At 44.4% G+C, this 20,532-nt stretch overlaps 1 protein-coding gene across 3 annotated transcripts in view; it reads left to right on the forward strand.

Moving 5' to 3' along the window:
- LOC142391675 (vang-like protein 1) overlaps positions 1 to 20,532 on the forward strand; it is a 50,666-nt gene that overhangs the window by 27,993 nt on the left and 2,141 nt on the right. For 2 of the 3 annotated variants that reach the window (XM_075477651.1, XM_075477653.1), the window contains 3 exons: positions 9,829 to 10,260; positions 10,772 to 10,947; positions 16,995 to 17,155. In XM_075477651.1, coding sequence (XP_075333766.1) covers positions 9,829 to 10,260; positions 10,772 to 10,947; positions 16,995 to 17,155 — 769 coding nt within the window. The remainder of the gene's footprint in view (positions 1 to 9,828; positions 10,261 to 10,771; positions 10,948 to 16,994; positions 17,156 to 20,532) is intronic. The other variant, XM_075477652.1, reaches the window with a different exon arrangement.

The following is a 20,532-nucleotide window of genomic DNA, read 5'->3' on the forward strand; positions in this document are numbered from 1 at the left end:
TAGGCTGAATGAACCACTAGCCTCAACATTGATGGAATGCCGTCAACGTGGTCATGGACATAAGGAAATTCTTACAGAGGAGAGTCAGAAACAACAAGGAGAACTGAGAGTGAAGTGGAGGGAGAGAATGGTTTTCTCTGTTGTGTCAACGCCCATGCCTACCTATTAGGCCACTGTAATTTCTTACGCCAAATATGCAGCGTTTGCATTTAGGCTTAAACAGTGTCTGGTTCCATGGTATATGAAAAAAACGCGAGACTATGTCCTATTCTGCCTATTATAAATGGGTAAAATTTGGGTAGGCTAGTTTAAAAGGCTACTCAATCAGGGGAATAACCATATCAGGTACTCTTAATTTAAGATTTTGACTTTTTATTTTGCAATATTCCCTCTTGTGGAAGTATTTATTGACTGTGCTACAGTAAGATTAAAAAATGTTCAGTACCTGGACTGAAATATTGTTCATTATTTTGTATCTGTTGATCTGTTGACAATGTGCATACTGTGTTTTTTAATAATATTGCCTCTTGTAAAAGGCTTACTTGATTATGTTTGATGAGCTACAGAAGGAGGAATCGAAAAGCTAAATGGCTAAACTCAAAGGTGTTTTTATTTGCTTGGATAGCCTGTAGCTCTGTTAAACCTGTTGAGGTTCATGCAAATTTGAATAAATATTCCTATACATCCAGTAGGCTACAGGCACATTTTCAGTATACAATAAGGCAGTGTTGGTGGTGGTGTTCTGGCTGGGGGCCTGTGCCCCTGTACAGCTGTATGCCTAGCAACAACCCTGATTCAACAGCTGGTGGAACCACCTGTAGCAGCAGTTTCTTGAAGTAATAGTTTACTGTAAGATGTAATCAATCGTATTGTTGTGGAGGAATTTTGGCCCACTTTTAAAGTCCCACCACAGCGCATCAGTCTGGATTATAGGTTCGCTGCTCTGTTTGGGATCATTGTCTTGTTGATAACTCAGTTTCAGCCAAGCTTTAGCTGTCAGACAGATGGCCTCACATTTAACTCTAGAATACTTAGGTGTACGGAGGGGTTCATATTTGACTTAATGACTGCAAGGTTGTCCAGGTCCTGTAGCTTCAAAACGAGCCCAAATCATCAGCCCTCCACCACCGTGTTCGACAGTTGGTATGAGGTGTTTGTGCTGATATGCTGCGTTTGGTTTTCTCCTAACAAGCTGCTGTGCATTATGACCAAACATCTCCACTTTGGTCTCATCTGTTCAAAGTTCATTGTTCCAGAAGTCTTGTGGTTTGTTCGGATGTAACTTTACGAACCTAAGCTGTGCTGCCACGTTCCTTTTTCTCCTCCAGCCCTTCCAAACAAACCAGTCATTCAGTCTTTTTCTGATTGTACAGTCATGAACTTTAACATTTAACATGCTAACTGAGGCCTGTAGAGTCTTGGTTTTTTTTTGCAGTGAGCATGTACAGTCTGGGCTTGGGGTGAACTTGCTAGGACGTCCACTCCTGGGGGAGATTCAACTGTCTTGAGTGTTTTCTTGTTGAGTATACACTGTATCACTTTAGAATGATGGTTTGGACCATCATGGCCTTAGAACCCTTCCCAGATTGATGGACAAACAAACAAACAATTGTTTCTCTCAGATCATAGTTCTTCACACTTAGACATTTTTTATTGAACAACCAACGGCACCGTAACATATCGTGTGTTATTGTTTTTTTTAAGTTGTATTTACCTAATTCTAACACCTGATAATGACCAGGTGATTTGCTATCGTGCCCCCGTAACATCAAACCATAGAATTGAAAGAGGGTGTACTCTCTTTTTCACATGACTGAATATTTTCTTTGTATTCCATGAAAAGTCCATCTCTATATATCGCACAAGAAAGTATGCATGCATTCATTTTTCTTTTTTCAAAAAAGATCAAACTAACTCTAAAATAACTGGACACTGTAGTTTATGAGACGGGAGGAAATGGCCTTAATGTGTCAGTGACTATTTCCAGCCTGTAGATGAATACAATTTGGTACTCTCAATTAATAGTTATGACACTCGGGGCAACGTGTGACGCAGTGGTGGGTTTTTAATAGTTTTCGAACAACACTGGAACTCTTCAGACCTCTTCGTGTCGACTGTTACCCGACTTGTAGTGATGAGGCACGCTGTCAGTTGCTTGGACCGACAGGTTGTGTTTCACCTCCCCACAAGCGCACGTATGAGCGCAGATGTGGCACGGCGACGCCACAGTGCTCACTGGGTCAGAAGCAATGAATGGAGAGTGGTGCTGAGGCAAGAGGCAGTTCTCAGAACACAGAACGAGGAGGAGCGTGAGAGAGGATGCCTTGAGGGAAGGAGGGGGATGGAGAGGGAGAAAAAAGGAGCAGAACGGGAGAAACACATCTTGATGTGGATGGCAGTGGCACTTAATTGGTGTTGTATTTGATTTAATCTCCTCACCAGAGTCAGATTTCTATGCATTGTGCTTCTCTATCCATCAATCTTTTTTTTACCCCCCCCCATTCACACTCCAGCTGCTGTCAGGACAGCCCGTGTGATTGCCTCCTCACTCCTCCCTTCCCAACTCCTCATCGCTCCCGCTCTCCTCGCTCTGTGTCTTTCATCACAAAGCCCCTACACATTATGTGCCAAGTGAGCGCACAGTCCCATACAATACCTCCTGAGGCATGATGGCAGAGATTTCTATATAAAGACGGATAAAACGAGGGGCCGGACTGCGGATCAGGAGAGTCAGTGAGGTCACGCACTCTAATTCACACTCTGGGATGGATCGGGGGAAAGGAGAGGAGCGGCTTCGTTCAGACATCACATTTGTGTGAGCCGCACTGAGGTCAAGTTTTTTTTTGGATGCAATCGCCAACAGTGATGGAGGTGGGAGAGGAAGTTCTGCAGGTGCTTGGGGTTTGGGAGGATATAGAGGAGATAAAGGAGGTGGTTGTCGCCACCATAGAAGAAGACTCTAATACTAACTCGCCTCCAGTGGCCAGCTGTGGATTAGGGGCTAAAACAAGCCAGGTAAGGATGGCCACTCCATTTAGCTAATGTGCTTTCTTACTCAGCAGAAACAATGCCGTGGCGACTGGAATATGTGTTGGCTGATTATTCTGGATAAACAACAGATGTTTGTTTTCCATGCTTAGTGTTGTTTTAATTCCTAATGAAATCATTTGCATGAGCTGGGACGCATGTGCACTCAGGCATGAACTCTGAGCGGTATACAGCATATCTGTCTCAGTGTGTGTGTGTGTGTGTGTGTGTGTGTGTGTGTGTGTGTGAATTTTTCATGGAGAAATAATAAAGTGAGCTGTCCTTGTTTGTGCTGCTGGATTAATTGTTTGCATACGCAGCTGATGCGGAAAGAAGACACTGGTGTTTGAAACTTTTCTGACCACAGTTTGACCTGAAATTTTTTTTTATTCATTTTTTTTTAGTCCGTCTGTTTTCTGCATCAACGACGGGAAGCTTATCGTCTAACCGATCCTCCGAACTAAACATCAAAATACAGTTTCTGATCTGATGCTTCTGTCAGTACATCTGATTTATCCGCGTCCGCCAAAGTAAAGTGGGTCAAATTTCCAATCGTGACGCAAGAGCAGTAAAAGTTTGGTACTAAAACTGGTTTCAGTGTTTGTAAGACGGTGATTACTTTGTGGATCTGAACCATGCTGCAGTATTGCTGCTGGTACGAATGCAATATTTATGACTCCACCCATTCAAATGCCAGGCAACCACTCGCCTGTCCTATATACACAACCAAGACTTTGTGTCCACACCAATCAATGTGAAATTTAGGGAAATGCAGATCATGTGGGTGGTTTGTGGTGAGATGTTGCATATTACTGATACCAATTTTAGAATATGCTTTACTTTTTAATATGATGGCTCTGTAAGAGTTACCACCAACCAACGTCAGACTAGAATCAACTGCAAATGGCTGCGTTTTTTGTTTTTTTTTACAGCAGGCACAAAGCAGTAACAGAAGCTCTATCACTTACTGTTAAAGGGATAGTTCACCTCTTTTGACATGAAGCTGTATGACATCCCATACTAGCAATATCATTTATGAACATCTTCTTACCCCCCTGCTGCGTCCTGTGAGGTAGTGCGGCTAGTTGGCTGGGGTCGCAATAATAAAGTGTTTTGCTGTAGCTCAGGAGGAAGAGCAGTCACCCACCAATCGGAAGGTCGGTGGTTCGACTCCGGCTTCCATGGGCTACATGTCGAGGTGTCCTTGGGCAAGACACTGAACCCCACGTTGCCTACCGATAAATCCGTCGGTGTATGAATGTTTGTGTGAATAATTATAAAGCACGTAGTGTGTATAGATGTAGACGTGCTGTATGAGTGTGTGCGAATGGGTGAATGTGGCATGTAGTGTTAGAAGTGCTTTGAGTGGTCAGTTAGACTAGAAAAGCGCTATACAAGTACAGTCCATTTACCATTTACCATTCTCAAAACAATATGTGTTCAAAAGAGTAATACATTTGCATCACAAAATCGTTCTCCAGAAAAAAGTCAAACCTCACAATCGCTTGGCGCTATCGGCAGGTGGCAGCACGCAGTGATACGAAGGGAGAGAAAATAGCGCCAAGCGATTGTGAGGTCTGACTTTTTCCTACACAACGATTTTGTGATGCAAATGTATTACTCTTTTGAACTCATATTGTTTTGAGAAGCAAAACGTTTTATTTTTTAAACCCCAGCCAACTAGCCGGACTACCTTCGTCAACACCAAAACGAGGCCGGAACTCGGCTCACAGGACGCAGCGGGGGGTAAGTCAATGTTCATAAACGATATTGCTAATATGGGATGTCATACAGCTTCATGTCAAAAGAGGCGAACTATCCCTTTAACTGTGGACATAAACATCGCTGAGGTATGTTGTATCTTTGGACGTAAACATGGCTTCTCCTCTTTTAAGAGCGAATATTAGGCTAGCTTCTTGTGGCCCAAGTTCAATTTGCGTGACAGTGTTGGGCGGGTAATGTTCAATGTTTTTTTTTTTTCTTTTCTTTAGCTTAAAACAATACCGTGCTGACGAGAGCAGTCAGAATAAACTAGAACTTTAAATCGTTAAGAGATGCTAAAACGCTCTGTAACACTCAATTATAAAAAAAAAATTTTTTACCATCTTCTGTGTGTTGTTAAATCAGAGGTTATACTCATATGCTCGTGACTGTTTCAACTGTAAATTGTCTCGACGTCGCTCTCAAATGCCGCTCAGCTGTCAAGTCCTCCATTGTCTCGCAGTCGCCTCATTTTCTTTGAAACGCTTTCCTTCCTTGCCCTGACAAGTTCTTGGCAGCCACACAAGTGGCGTACACTGTGTTTAAATGACAACGTGCTCATTGGGAACGCATGTTGCTATATTTTACACAAACATGCACACACCTTGCCTCCCAGGAGCGAGCAGAATGCACTCATTCCTACGCAGGGCTTTGTTTGCACTCCACTCACAGCCGAACAAGGGGGGAAAAAGGCTTTTAGCAGACGGTTTATTTGCTGCTAGAAGCAATAGGTCTTTATGCTCTGGTGACGACAGATGGTAGAAAATACACCTCTGACAGCTTTTTAAATTTGTGCTCGCGTTAAATGTACAGTATATTTGTATGAGTTACCGTAGGTCAGTATGAGCAAAAATGGGTTGATTTCTCTCACTTTAACTGTTTTTATCTCACACAAAATGACCAGAAAACAGCTGGAGCTGCTTGTACAAATTACCATCAAAGAGAACCGAAAGGGTCTTGTGACTCAGGACCCTACCAGCAGCGTGGTAGTACAGTCTGATGCCTGTGTGCATTTCAAGTGTTTTTCTGGAAGTGTTTAAAGCTCAGCAGCCGTTGTTTCATGGTTGCGGCATTGCTGGATTTTTATCAGAGAAATGATTTTCTGCTGCGTTCTGAACCTTATCCACAGCGTCTGCTCAGTCGTTTTTACTGCTGCCGTATCTTTTACTGGTGTGGAATGTGATGGAGAGATTTCCTGAGCTGAGACGTACCGTGTTGCCGTTCTGGGTCCCTGCCTTAGTGCTAGATAAGCGCCCTTTTTAGACACAGCATTTTTTTCTACGCTCTGAGTGTAATTTTCACGCTCTCTTTAGTTTTGGTTGTGTAAGCGGTGCATAATTTCTCATTCTTGCCTTCTGAAGCAGGTCCAAAGATATGGCAGAACAATGTGGACTTTGTTGCTCACTTGCAATAATTAACGGAACAGTTTGACAACAGTTCTTTGTTTTTTTGACTGATTCTTGTTTAAATTTCAGTGTCGGACAATAGTTCTTCAATCTTTCTGAAGGTCTTTGATAGTTTTCCTTTGGACTTTAGCTGGTTTTACACTCACTTTCAATCCAGTCCTTGAAGATGACCATTTTTTAAGGGAACATGTGTTGTTGTTTCTTTGTTTGTTAAGCCACTTAACACTGACCTATGATTCCTTCAAGCCTGGAAACAGCACCTATCTTAAGGAATGAGCCAGTAAACCTTTTCACACATCTTTGAAGTTTTTTTTTTTGGGGGGGGGGGGGTGAAAGAAAGACGCCCTTTTTTAAACTGCCGCTGTTCCTCGTGTGTTCATTTCACACATGCCAGACAGAGGCGGCTCAGCCTAGCATTGGTGTGCCCTTGCACACAATCAGCCAGTATTACAAAATCAGCTGAGAGACAACAGTGACAGGTGAATAAGCTTCGACCACCCCACCAAATACATGAGAAAAGGCCTTTTTTCTATCTACAAATAGGACAACTTAGCTAATAACCAGTTTTAAATGGTTTCTGAAGGCGTTTTGTTTTGAGCAGCTTGTCACAGACACGTCATCTGTTCCTATATTTCTGCTGCTGTGTCAAATGAAAATGTCAAAGTTAACCATATAAACAGACATAAAAGAGTATTTTTGCTCTATGAGACTTGACAGAGAGGGAACAAAAGGCAGCCAAAGATCCCAGTCAGGTTTCAGTGCTCTTATTAACTGCTTTTCTGGCAATATATTCCCTGATATAGACTCTTGCACAGCACAGTATGAAGGCTGAAATTGTTCCTTGTTCCCTCTCTCCTTTCGCCTCTTGTTCGGCCATATGTGAAGACACGTCATTTCGGACGCTTGCGTCACTCAGCTGTTTACCTCAGCTTCTCCCGCTGCACAGGAATTGCTTGTTGAACCTCGTCTGCAGTGATGTCGGACAAGAGCAGAGCTGACAGGTGTCGAGGCGCTGTGTGTGGTGTATGTAGTAAGAGGAAGATTTCACGTGTTGGTCTGTCTGGGCATCTCTCGTTACTTTCTCTTCCTCTGTGGATCAGTTGTTCTCCTCACCCTAATTGACCGTGTTGTTATTTCTGCAACACATCTGCCCTTTTACCCCCTCACCTCTTTGTTCGCCATCTACTCGCCGTTCCTCTAGGTTTCACTTGTTTTCAGGTGATGATTGGGACTGGGCTTTGCGGTAAGGCTATGTGCCACTGAACCAGATCAGTTAATCCCGTGAGGAAATGTGGGTCAACGATGTCTGTTTTGGTTTTTTTTTCATGCTGGCTGTGGGGAAGCCCCGGTACACCAGTAAGGATTCAACAGCATAATCTATTTTTCTAATTGATTCCAACACTCTCCCAGTCCTTCAAACTGTAACGTGACAAAAGCCCATCGCATCTAGACGTCCTCATGACTCGTAACAACACGGATGGAGTTCTTGAGAGTCCTTAAGCGTCTGTCGTTCGGGGCTATAAGAGAAGGCCTTTGAGTGATGAGTGTAGATCAGCTCGAAGACATGAGATGCTGTGTGCCATGTCCCCCCTGGGTGATGTCGAGGTGCGCCGTGGTCAGAGGCACTCCTTCGTAAACCTAATGCTTATTGATTTCCATTCTCGTCATCACACAACACGCAGCATGCTTGTTTTGACAGCAAGGCGGCGGCCAGAAAGGATTAAGACTTGAAAATCTGTAAACGGTTAGCCAAGAGAGATGTCCAATGTCCTCAGCACACGATGCCCATTATCGACTGTTTCAAACTTAAAATTAAGGGGGAGAGAAACGTTGTTAAAGGTTTCCTTCTTTGTGTCTCCTGTGCTGATTAGTTATGTGCGTTTTTTCAGCCTTAATGGAGTGGGACTCTTCTTGTAACCAGAGCATGCGGCCCTGCTAGTACAAAAAGAAAATAATGAGGCTTTGCTTACTTTAGTTCTCTGTGGGGGATATATGCTTCGTGCCAATGAAAAGCCTGTTGCAGAAGTCTCTGCGGAGAGGGTCGAAGGCTCTGTGGTCCTCCTCTCTCATTATTAACGGAGAGGCTTTCACTGCTCCGTTCCACAAACAAGCACCACTCCAGCTGACTGGACTGAAATACAAATAATTGATGAGTTCTGCCCCGTCCTCTTCCGTAGCCAGTTTATCTCCCTTAATCTTTTAAATTATAGTGAATAAGTGTGTGTGACAAAGGAACATTTGTCTTCCTGTTGTTGTTATTGTAGTGCTTTTTGTGTTTCGGTTGATTTATTTATTTTTTTCTTCTCTCACATTAAACACCTCTTTTAAGTTTATTTGCTTCCATAAATAAACAAGATGGAGGCACTTTGCCCCCCTTTAGTACACTCAGTGTCCTCTTGCCCGCAAGAATGGGGTAACATGTGCTCGCTCTGACACTTTGAACCCGAGTCATGCATTCCTCAGTCCGGTTTAGTTTTCATGAGATCGGTCAGCGGGGATGCTTGGCTCCCTCCGCAGAAATGCAGACGGTGACACGAATATTTACAACGTCGTGTCAAAGGCCAGATGAACCCGAAACAGCTCTCGGAGCTGGACTTCATCAAAGAGACTGTCAGTGAAAGCCACACCAACAGTTAACCTGTCATCGGCTTTGAATGATACCGTAACTGTGCTTTAAATGGAATCACTTTTTAAACGTTTTGTTTGCGTCTTTGTACAGGTTTCAAATGTAGACGACTTGAATTTTCAGTCTATCGTCCAAGTTATCAGAGCATTCAATCTGCTCACAAAAAGTCAAACGTTTACTACAAACCGAGCCGAAAAAAGAAAAAAAAAAAGAAACATGTCTTTTTTTGCTAATTTTTCCCCCCTCGTGAATGGAGGTGAACACAGAACTGAAATCTAATGTTAAATCCTGCTACCAGCATGTGAGAATAACAGTAGACTCTTTCATGCTGCATGGGTCCTCCTATTGTTCTGCTTCATCTCTGCTGTTTTAACCCGGAGGCCAGCAGGATATTCTCTGTCCCAGTGCACCATCCTCCTCCTACCGACCCACCCCCCCCCCCCCCCATTCTAAAAGCTTTATAACGCATCTCCTCTACAATCCCTTAATCTGCAAGTATGGACCACATCTTTTAGGTACGATCCTTAAAGAACAATGCGTGTGTTTATTGCGTTTCAGGGAAAGAAAAAATTAAATGGCTTTCCCCTTTTTTTTCAGTTTTCTTTTTTGCTGGCATGAGCTCACAGGGTCACGTTAGCAGATTGTTATGATTGCCATCCAAAGGGTCCTTATCTGTGTTGCTCTAACAGCTCCGCTCCGACATCGCTGACATTTATTATCTGCGGATGCAGTCAGACGCAGACGTCAGCGTGCAGCCTAGTCGGCGGCTCGCTGTTTACTTTTTCCACTTCCCGCTTTTCTATTCCTTCTCTTTGTCACGTGCTTGGAAACAGCCGGTCTTGCATTTGTAAAAGTGGTGTTTCAGTCAAAAGTTGGGAGGCAAATTTGCCCGACAGGATTGATTTTTGGGGGCTAAAGATTAAAGATCAAGAAAAGAGTGGTGATGGAAGGGAATGGGGATGTACCTGCTACTTTAAGTCATTTTGGTTTTCTTTCCCATATTGTCAGGATGACAACTGGGGCGAGACCACCACGGCCGTCACGGGCACATCAGAGCACAGCCTCTCCCAGGAGGACATTGTTCGCATCACCAAGGACCTCGAGGACAGCGTGGGGCTCGACTGCCGCCGTTACCTCACCCGGACCTTGGCTGTGATCCTTGGCCTGCTGGTGTTCCTCACGCCGCTCGCCTTCCTCGTGCTCCCCCACCTCCTCTGGCCAGAAAAGCTCCAGAGCTGCGGGACGGCCTGCGAGGGCCTCTTCATCTCCGTGGCCTTCAAGCTGCTCATACTGCTGCTGGCCGTCTGGGCGCTCTTCTTTCGGCCAGCGCGGGCGGGCCTCCCTCGGGTCTTCGTGTTCCGGGTCCTTCTCACCGTGCTGGTGCTGCTCTTCGTGGTGTCCTATTGGCTCTTCTACAGTGTCAGGATACTAGACTCACAGGTGGGTTAAGAAAAGGGTCCGCGGGCATCAATATAACCGCTATTACTGCCTGTACTGTAAGTGCACGGGCAGAGGAACTAAAAATATAAAGTCTACGCGCAGAGATTCTCCAGTAGCAGAGGATTCCTGATATTTATTGCTTTCATTTTTAATGCCTTCGGGAGCTTAACAAAATCACAAACAACCAAAGCAGAGATATTTGGTTCCTCCAGTGATGTGTGTTTACTGTGAGTCATAATTCCAAATCCCTGTCGGTTCATCATTCAGGATGCTTGAGGAAAACACACACAAATAGAAGGTCTGAAGGATTTGGAGTCTTTTGAAATGCATGCTCTACATCTGCTCTTACATGTGTTTAATCTGGTGTTTTATCCCTGCAGGGGAATGCCATGTAAATTCTCTGCTTTGAAATGTCTTTGTAAAATATGCACAATCGACAGATTACGCACGGATATTCCAAATTTTCATTTGACTGTTTGGAAGTGAGTCCGTTCGTCATCTTTCTTCACAGGATGAGAACTACCAGGGCATCGTGCAGTACGCCGTGTCACTGGTGGACGCTCTGCTTTTCATCCACTACCTGGCCATCGTCCTGCTGGAGCTCCGGCAGCTTCAGCCGTGCTTCTCTGTGTGCGTCACGCGCTCCACGGACGGCGAGATGAGGCACTACAACCTGGGACAGCTGAGGTGAGAAGCACAGAGGGACTCGTTGCATTCCTACAAACCATAACTCCAGGAAAGTTAAGAAATCTTCCTATAAAGACGTAGAATCTGTTTGTTTGAAATTTCAACAGAAGAAAATCCAAATGATTTTCAGTCCTCGCTGTCGAACTTCATTGTATTTAGGAAACATAAGATAATTTCAGTCTTGACGGCAGCAACACACAGACAGAAACTGGGACACCTCAAGTCAGAGGTATAGGAGAACAAATGGGAAGTAAGTCCTTCTGTACTCGGAGATGGAAGGAGGGATGTGCCAGGAGAAAAAAGAGTGATGATGGCGCAGAGGGAAGCTGAATCTTAGTGCTACAGGTCGAAGAAAATGTAGAGACCGAAAAAAAAGAGAAAGTGGCTGATGGTGGGGGGGTTGTGCCTGGAGAAAAAAGGAAAGGCGGTGGGGGGGGGCTTCAGAGGGGAAACTCCTGAGAAAGGCACCGCAGGAAGAGGGCGGAGTACAGAGGAAACACCCCGGAGACCGAAGCCGAAAATCTGCGGCTGGGAGTGAAGGAGAGAATAGAGAACCAGGGTTTGATAGTTAAAGGGAGGGTAGTGTTGAAGAATTCTAAAATGTACTGTATGTGGGACTGGAGGAAAGGGGAAGCGCCGCTTATGTGTGTGTGTGTGTGTGTGTGTGTGTGTGTGTGTGTGTGTGTGTGTGTGCGTGTGTGTGCGTGTGTGTGTGTGTGTGTGTGTGTGTGTGTGTGTGTGTGTGTGTGTGTGTGTGTGTGTGTGTGTGTGTGTGTGTGTGCGTGTAGGAAAATACAGCTCAGATTAAACCGACCAGGTTTTTTATGACCTTATCGTCTCTGAGGAAAAACAGGAAAAGCCCATTTTTAGCCAAACGCTGCAGTTCTCCCGATACTCCCCGGTATCAACATGCAGTCCACAGTTTCACACACTCTCCTGCTTCTGGGTAACTCATAAAAACCTGATGGATTTATGGACGGATCTCTTTTATGAGAGGATGGATAAAATACAGTCCTTATCAGCTCTTGAATTCAACGGTTTTAATGTTTCTGTGGTTTTTAGCAGGTGTGTGGCTCTGGATTTCCACTGAGCCCAAAGTCAGACGTAGTAAATGAGTCTGGCTTAAAGTAAACACGAGATAAGAACATCTAACACCAGTTTAAATCCTTCAGTTAAGAAAAAAACACAAAACAATATCAAATAGTGCCTGAAAAAACAAAGTTTTCACATCGATTTGCTTTGGTATAGACGTGTCAGACAAGAGTGTGTGCCTTATAGTGCGGTTGATGTGTTTGCTGGCTGCCTTGGGGGTGTTGTCCCTCTGTAAGCTGTGACATTCATCCTTGTTGGCCAGCAGCAGGCCTGGCCACGCTCTGTTGTCCGTCTGCGACTGTAAACACGCAGCTAATTAGAGCTCCCTGCAGACTGCAGCGCAGCATCTGGTCCGCCCAACACACACACGCAAACGCGAAAACGCACTGTGCACATGCAGATCACACAAGCGTGCATGTGTGGCCACACAAACGAACAGCGCTCGAGGCAGTGCAGCTCACACACACACACACACACACGAGTGTGTGTTTTGTTCTCTCGGCCAGTCTCGTACGTTGCTCCTCTGTCGCTGCTCACATTCTTGCTTCTCTGGCAGTCGACCACAGACTACAGATAATGTGTCGGGCCCTGGGACCCAGATAACTTGTCTCTGTGTATGTTGCCTTTGATGCTAAAACCCATTTGCGACTCCCCTGACCTATCAGTGCCGCTCAGCAACAGCTACTTAGTTGCCATGAGTACCGGGGTTATGATCAGACTCCTGTTTCCTCGTCCGCGTTTAAATTCATGCTGACGAGCTTCCTGCTTTGAGTGCTTTTGTGTCATGTTTGGTCGGCTTGATGATTATTGAAGTTGGGAAGAGGCAGGGACTGACTCAGCGTTTACATAAGTGACCATTAAACAAAGATCCTGCCTGTAGCGGACTGTCGGGCTTCCTTAAGTTAGCCAGTGCTGCGTAATCACGCTCCCTGATGTTTTTAAGGCGGAAATGAGCTCCGCCTCCGGTCTCTTTTAACACTCGACTCTCAACGAGTCATGTAACTGGTTTTAATCTGGAGATTAAACTTGGAGAAGTCTACATTTTAAGGATGTGACATTGACCACTGTGATATATGCAGGATACTAAATCCAGAGGTTTGTATTTGAATTTGTGATTTTATTTCTCTGGCATGTCTGCCCCAGCTCATCAGTCTCCAGGACAAAAATACACATGCACTCGTATAAATACCTAACTGGGGCTGGGCGGCAGCATGATAAATGACGGCAGAGGTATTGATGTCATTTTTTCTTAATTATTCGGCAAATAAATCAACATTCTTAAACTGCTTGAATCGTAAAGAGGTGAGTTAAGTTTACAACCTTTTGAGGTACATGAAAAAACGCGGAAAGAGAAGTGTTTTGATATTCAAATGTTTCACAGGACCTCTTATTCTATAGTTTAACATATATAAACGGGCCCGAGCCTATATTTATTCTGTAACCCAATCGAAAGTGATGAGTACTGCGGGTCCGTTGTACATGTGACGGTCACCAGATGGCAAAGCAGTAAGGAAGAATGCGGTTTTAATGCTGGCTGGATGCCTGGGTGGTTTCTATTGGTTTGTGATAAAGCAAATGAGCCATTACTGAGTGTATAGTTTGTTCAGGGGCAGGAGGAGAAGCAAAAAGAGGTCAGAAAAGAATCTAAAAGAGCCTCCATCAGTGGGTCAGAGGTCACTCTGCTATCCTCTTTTGGGATAATGGGAAGCGCATGCTGCAGGCTAGTGTGTGCTGTTGTTTGTGTATATTAAGTTAGCTTCCCACGTGGACAAAAGAATGACACAGCGAGCGCAAACACGTCTCTGGATACAGCTGGAGTGTGTGTGTGTGTGTGTGTGTGTGTGTGTGTGTGTGTGTGTGCGTGTGTGTGCGTGTGTGTGCGTGTGTGTGCGTGTGTGTGTGTGTGTGTGTGTGTGTATGTGTGTGTTTGTTCCTCTGGGAACAAATGCGCGCAGAATGAAAAGGGCCCAGTGTTAAGCAGTTAAGTTGTGATATGTGTTAGTTAATGGCTGCCAGCATCTGCCCTCCTCCTGTCAGCCAAATGCAGGTCATTGAACTCTGCTTATGGCATCATAGCAGGGTTTCATGTACTGCAGCTGTGTACTGTAAACTACTGCAGTCTGGTTTTCAGTGTGTTCAGATCACCGGATCGTCGCCACGTCACTGAGCTTTCACGCAAACTGATTTTGTTGTGGAGAAAAAGGAGACTCTTTATCGGAGATTTATTGAACAGACCGTCACAGAGACATGTATATTTCAGCATGCACGGAAATTCCTAATGACCTCAGTTTGTTACAACCTCTAATACCCCTCGCTATCATTCTGTGCGTACGTGGCCCAAACCCAATCTCTATTCTGCACCTGCTGTCCGAGCCTGGAGCCACATCTTCGCCATTATCGAGACCGAGTTCATCCTGATCAAACAATATATGGTTCAGGCAGCATCACGACACAATATGTGATTCGAGCAGTGTCCTGGGCCCTGCTCTCCCACAATTACAGCCAATCAAGCTCAGATTTGTCTCAGATCTGGACGATTTGACCACTACGCGACAGATGTTGGAGGTTGAACGAGGCTTAAAGGTGGGGTCTGAGATCTTGGAAAAACGGTTCCTGCAAGCTATATTTTTGAAAATACACAACCTTGCCTCTCCCTTCAGCCCACCCCTTGAAACCACGCCTTCAAAACACATGAACGCGCATGCTGTCGGTTGAGGTGTTCGGATGTTCCCGAGATCGAGAACGAAACTAGACGAGACCTCACGAGTGCTCGCGACACAAGATGAGGCGCTCACGTCTATTAGAGTGGAGTTACTTGAAGTGACCCTCCTTGCGCGTCATGTAGACTGAGTGACTATGAAAAAAAAACAACTCACGAGCCTGTGAACGAGCAGGGGGGGGGGGGGGGGGGGGGGGGCTGACGGTTGATTGGCGTGTCAGAATCCAATAGAAGTAACTCTCATCAGTACTTCTATTGGTCAGACTTTTCCTCTGGCTACACCCTTTACAATGGACTAAAAGATTTCGTTTTTTTTTCCAAACATTCTATTTTAGTGGGTGCAATGGGGTCGTGAGGAGGTTTTCAGACAATATGATAAAAAATGCTCCAGAAAACATCACATACCCCACCTTTAAGTCAGCAAAACGCGGCCAGGTTTCCATTCCTGTCGTATATATATTTGCATTTAGAAGTTGGAACCAAAAAGGTGGATGGAAACAAAAGCTTAATTTTGATGTGCAAAAACAGTTTATTTGCGTTTCAAAAGTACAGTGGTCTGCTCCTCTGTTGTTGTCGCTGTTTCACCTTGTAGAAGAGCTCACTGCACAATTAGACAGAAATAGAACGTAACACTAACATTTCATTCGTTAAAACCCCCCAAATAATTGGGTGCTTCTATTTGGAAACTCCAAATAAGTAAAAAGAAAACGCGCCCGGCTACTTTTGTCATCGTTGGGGCAGTTTCAGTTTTTCGTTTTATTGGCTTTTAACCTCCACCGTGTGACACCAACGGACCTATTTGGTCTACATGTAATGAAGCCACAGACTGTTGGGCAGCGGAAAGCTAAAAGGTTTTCAGTGTGGTTAAAAAAAAAAAGAAAAAGCCAACACTTGAATTTCCACTTAAGATACATTAAGACAGGGGGAAAACAAGCTAGTAACTAAACTGTGTCATAGTACCAAAGAAAGATGAAGGTCGAGAGCTAATTCAGTAAAACATACGACTAAACAGTATTTAGAGTATGCTGACATCACTTCAAAGGCGTGTGTGTGGAATTATGTAAAGGTGTATCTGAGACTCGCTTGAGCTCTCTTCACACAGGCAGTATATTATAAAAGAGATAATTTATGGCAGTAACGTGTCAAAACTCCCCACTTGTGTACAGTTGGTTTAATAGTGCCGGGCTATGGAGGACAAGACGCGGCACGCACTGATCCACGGTGGATCAGGGACAGAGCTCCAGCTGCTTCTCAGAACGCTCAGTCAGTCGCTTCCTCCCTCTGACTCCCGCTCCTGCCATCTTCCTCTCTGGTGTCACCTCAGACATCACTTCCTGTTGTCTTTGTTGGATCATAATTGGATCCTCTGCTTTCTATCCCTGTAAAGCAGTCCCCATTCCCATCCCACGTGGGGAGACCGTGAAGAACGACCTGAAAGAATAGATGTGAAAAGCTCCAGTTAAATGTGTCTTTTTCCTCTCAGCTGTAGATCACCGCTCGCCCAGAACGTTCCGTGAAAATGGATTGCAGTAATGGGGCGACAAGGAAAATGCAGAGATCTAATTTGCTGTCAACAGTCAGCTGCTCTGAATGAAATTAAAGTTGTTCCACCAAGTTTTGCCTTTCACCGGACTTCTGTTTTCCACGTCCCTGTCTTCCCGTCTCACGATGGGAAGCAGCACAGCCCCATGACGCTGTAGTTTGCAGGTTATTTCCATCCCAGAAGTGAATCCTCTCTTCTGGATGTGTAAGAGCTGCCACGCTGTTGAGATTTTTCTCTTGTTTTGGAGGATTTTACGGGTATTTCTCACTCTGGCATTGATTCAGGTGTTGTTTTGAGATCTCTCAGCTCTCAACCCACGATCCCATGCCACTTCCAGCCTCCCCCCACTCACGCCCCGCTTCACGTCGATGGTACTCGTTATCCTCAGGAATGCTTGAAGGAGTTTTTTCTTTTTCTTATTCTTAAAAAACTTTTGAAAGAAAGCCAAAAAAAAAAAAAAACCCACAAAAAGTCTTCCTTTCTCCCAGCTCTTCTTTATCCTTTCGTATTCGGCAGTAAGGGGTTGAAGACTTACTGCAGGGATTTCCAAGTAATTGGCATTGCGAGTGAAAAACGTCTCGTGGGAAATATTTCTCACGCTCTTCTCGTAGAGCTCGAGCTCTCAGGCTGGCCTCGGGCTGCCTCGATTTCCCTCTGGTAAAACTCATCTCCGTTTCTCCTTTTCCTCTCCAGTATTCAGCGGGCAGCGCTGGCCATCATAGAGCACTACTACTGCGACTTCCCAATCCATAACCCGGCGCTGCTCTCTGCCTCCAAGTCCCGGGCCGCCAAGCACCTGGCCGGCCTCAAGGTCTACAACGTGGATGGTGAGTTCCCAGCAGCCCCCGCTGAGGGTGAGTGGGATGCTTCGCGTTGTCTGTGGTTTTTCTGTTTGTTCCGGGAGTCTCAGAGGTCTGCCTTTACTTCGAAATGGACAAAAACATATGATGGTGTTACGCATTTTCTTGTAATCAACTTTTTATTGTTTCCATATATCAATAATCCATCAACAATTTCCATATACATTTTTCCACCCGTATAGAACATAACCCATACTCCTCCACCATGGAGCAGAGACATAGATAGACATATATTCTCAAGCAAAGTTACAGTAGAGTAAAATGGAACACTCTTTCCCTCCTGTCCTTATTTTCACGTCTCTCTTGCTGAGTCCCTTTTCTCCTGTTGGAGGATGAACATAACAAATAAACATATGAACAAGTTTGTAGCCTGAACCAAGGGGATACATAATCTACACTTCACATTATCTTTACTGCACAAAATCTGCTCTCAGTAAAGACACAAAATCAACCCAGTTGTCCCAGTGATTCTTAAAGGTATCTATTTGAAGTCTAGCTGAAAAAGTCAGCTTCTCCATCCTATAAATATTGAGCATTATCTCAACCCAATCCTCCATTGTAGGTGCATCTGTTTTCAGCCATTTCCTGGTGATGGCTTTTTTAGCTGCCACCAACATTATTTGAAATATGTACTTTTGGAAGTGATTGGCCTTATTTTCCCCACAAAGTCTCCAGCATCTTGTATCTCGAGATTTCTGTTGTGCTGGTGTAATAAAGTATCTTACAATGTTCTTCCAACCATACTCTCTCCATGAGAGGAAGCACGTTGTTTTCCATTGTCCTTCATTTACCTTCTCCCATTCCTCCTCTGATAACACCCTCCCAGCCTCTTTTCCCCATTTTTATTTTATATATGTTGTATTGTTGCCCTTTAAACTTTCCACTTCTTTATATCATTTTCTTTATTAATTTCTTGCCCTGATCTGAATGGTATTAGGCATTTTCATGAAGCGTTTACACTGCCATGACTTTCTTTTTAGGTCAATTTGGGCTGATTAAGATTTCAAGGAATCATCGATTATTTTTGGCGTAAAATCGGCCGACAATCCAAACTTTTTTTCGCCTACTTGTCGGATCAGTGGAGCCCTTTCTTCAAATAACACCTGATAATTGTGCTTATTTTGTAGACGGGTGAGGAACAACCTGCGAACAACTTTTAAAAACAAATTGCAAACGTTGCTGGTGACCAACCTTTTTTCTTCATTCTGTCGATGCTTCCATTCCAAACTACTTCTACTGTTCTTGATATTAAAACATTTTTTGACCCACAGTCTAAAAAACCAAACATAAGCAGCCGATCTTTACAGGACACAAAGAAATCTGGCAAATATTCTCCCAAAAAAAAGTTACAGGGAGGAGTGACTTTTCAGCATTTTGCCTCAAAGGAATGACTTCGTTTTGAATGTAGTTGCCAGTGAAGTCATCTATTTTAGCTGTTGATATTTGCTTTAGATTCTAGATTTGCACGCTCGAGTCTATTGTGTCCGGCTGCTTATGTACAGCGAACTCGAATGTACTGAAACGAGTGGTTTCCTGGAAGGAAGAAGATCGATCTCAATTTGCAGTTAATGTGCCCACAGCGTGTAACAGTACAAGCATGCCGATACCGTCTCTGTCCATACTCTGACATTTGTAGACCTGCTCGGCTCAGCCGCTGTCTTTCTGTTTCTCCTCACACTGACGCTAAACCTTTAAGACGTCTTCAAAGCTAAGATGAAATCCTACCTTTTGGACAGTAAGTACATGACAGGCTGCTGCTAACCAAAGCACCCTCACAGACTGCTGGTGTTCACTTTACAAAGGCTCTTTTAGAAGCACCTCACGTTAAACTCACACTTCCCCACTCCCTCTTCCCTCTCTGCATGCCAGAGGTGAATGAAGAAGTTCAAAGTCTCTCTGATAACAGCGGGCATAAAGTAACACAAAACATCTATTAAATTACCGCAGTCCCTTTAAGTGTACTCAAGTTTTCACTCAAGTGTGCTAACTTGACTCGTTCCTCTTTTTTCTTCTGCTGCCATTTGCCTTTCTCCTTTCTTCTTCCTCCCCTCGAATGTTTGGCAGAGATAGCTGATGAATCAATATCTATTACTCCGACAGTCTTGTCAGTTCTGTCTCTCGAGTCTCACCATCCTTCATTTTCATCCTGCAGCAGCCGCTCAGAGACCCTTCAGTGTCTCTCTTTGTTTCTCCGTCTCTCTCTTATCTCTGATCTCAAACTGCTTCCCACTCCCTCTTCCTTTCCGCAACCGCACGTTAGAATGAATAATTCCAGCTCACGGACAGACAATCATCTCTTCCTGATTGAAGGATGGCGAAACCCCGGGCTCAGAGCAGCCGTAGCACTCAATTACACTCCGTCCAAATGACTTCAAGTGGTTTCTTTCCTTTCTTTTTCAACGATGCCTGATGAGCTATCTGCTTTCTTGTTGTTTTCTCACGTGCTGGGAATCCATCATAGAAAAAGGCTGTTTTCGTAAAGCCATTCTTTTTTTTCTTTTTTTCTTTTTTTTTGCGCTTAAATTCAATCAAATCAACTCCAGTACATATCTTTGTCATTTTTTTGCCACCGTGGCTTTTCCAGGTGGTGCCTCGCGTAGTTCAGGCTTTTTCTTCACGGTGAGGTCCGATTGTTCCGGGCATTTCCACGACTCCAAATGTCTGATAAGTTTGGGTTAAAATTGTTGCAAACAACTGTGGACGTGCATGCGACGTGTCCACAGGTGGGTATTAGGTCACGTTATGTAGAGTACACTCAATGCAAGGAAGTACCTTTTAAGATGAATCGCTTCAGTCAGTTTGAATCTCTCACATTAGCGCGCGTTTATCGTAGCCTCTTCTAATCAACTCTTGAACACTCTCCCTAAATAATGGCGGAAGTAAGAGTTTCATGAGACAGTTCATCCAGTGCCAAAGCAAAAATGGATGCATATTAACAAATTAAATGAAGCTGATATAATACCTCGGGTTCAGTCCCAGCTATTTCTGATTTGTACATCCACACAGTGGAGAATTGTTGGAGATTTTCTAATCAGAAGATGATGGCCCGGCTCTCGGCCCGAGTCATTCTGTCACAGTAACGTGATGACTGCTTCCTCTGCCTGGGTGCTTACCCCCCCCTTTCCTTTCCGACATTCAGTGTAAGACTTCTCGCATACGAATCGCATGTTACCCCGGCAGCTTGGTGGTGTTTGAATCTCCCACCACTCGGCCCATGAATTATTCTGCTCATGCTGGATCCCTGCCCCACATTAATAATTCACCGGCTCTGCCTGCTTTTAACCTGCATTAACATCAAGCGGGGTTCATCGGCAGCCTCCCATCCAAATTTTTAAATAGAAAACTTTTGAAGTTACCCAAGATGGTTATTT

The sequence above is a fragment of the Odontesthes bonariensis genome, chromosome 11, assembly GCF_027942865.1.
Source record: "Odontesthes bonariensis isolate fOdoBon6 chromosome 11, fOdoBon6.hap1, whole genome shotgun sequence".
NCBI lineage: Eukaryota > Metazoa > Chordata > Actinopteri > Atheriniformes > Atherinopsidae > Odontesthes > Odontesthes bonariensis.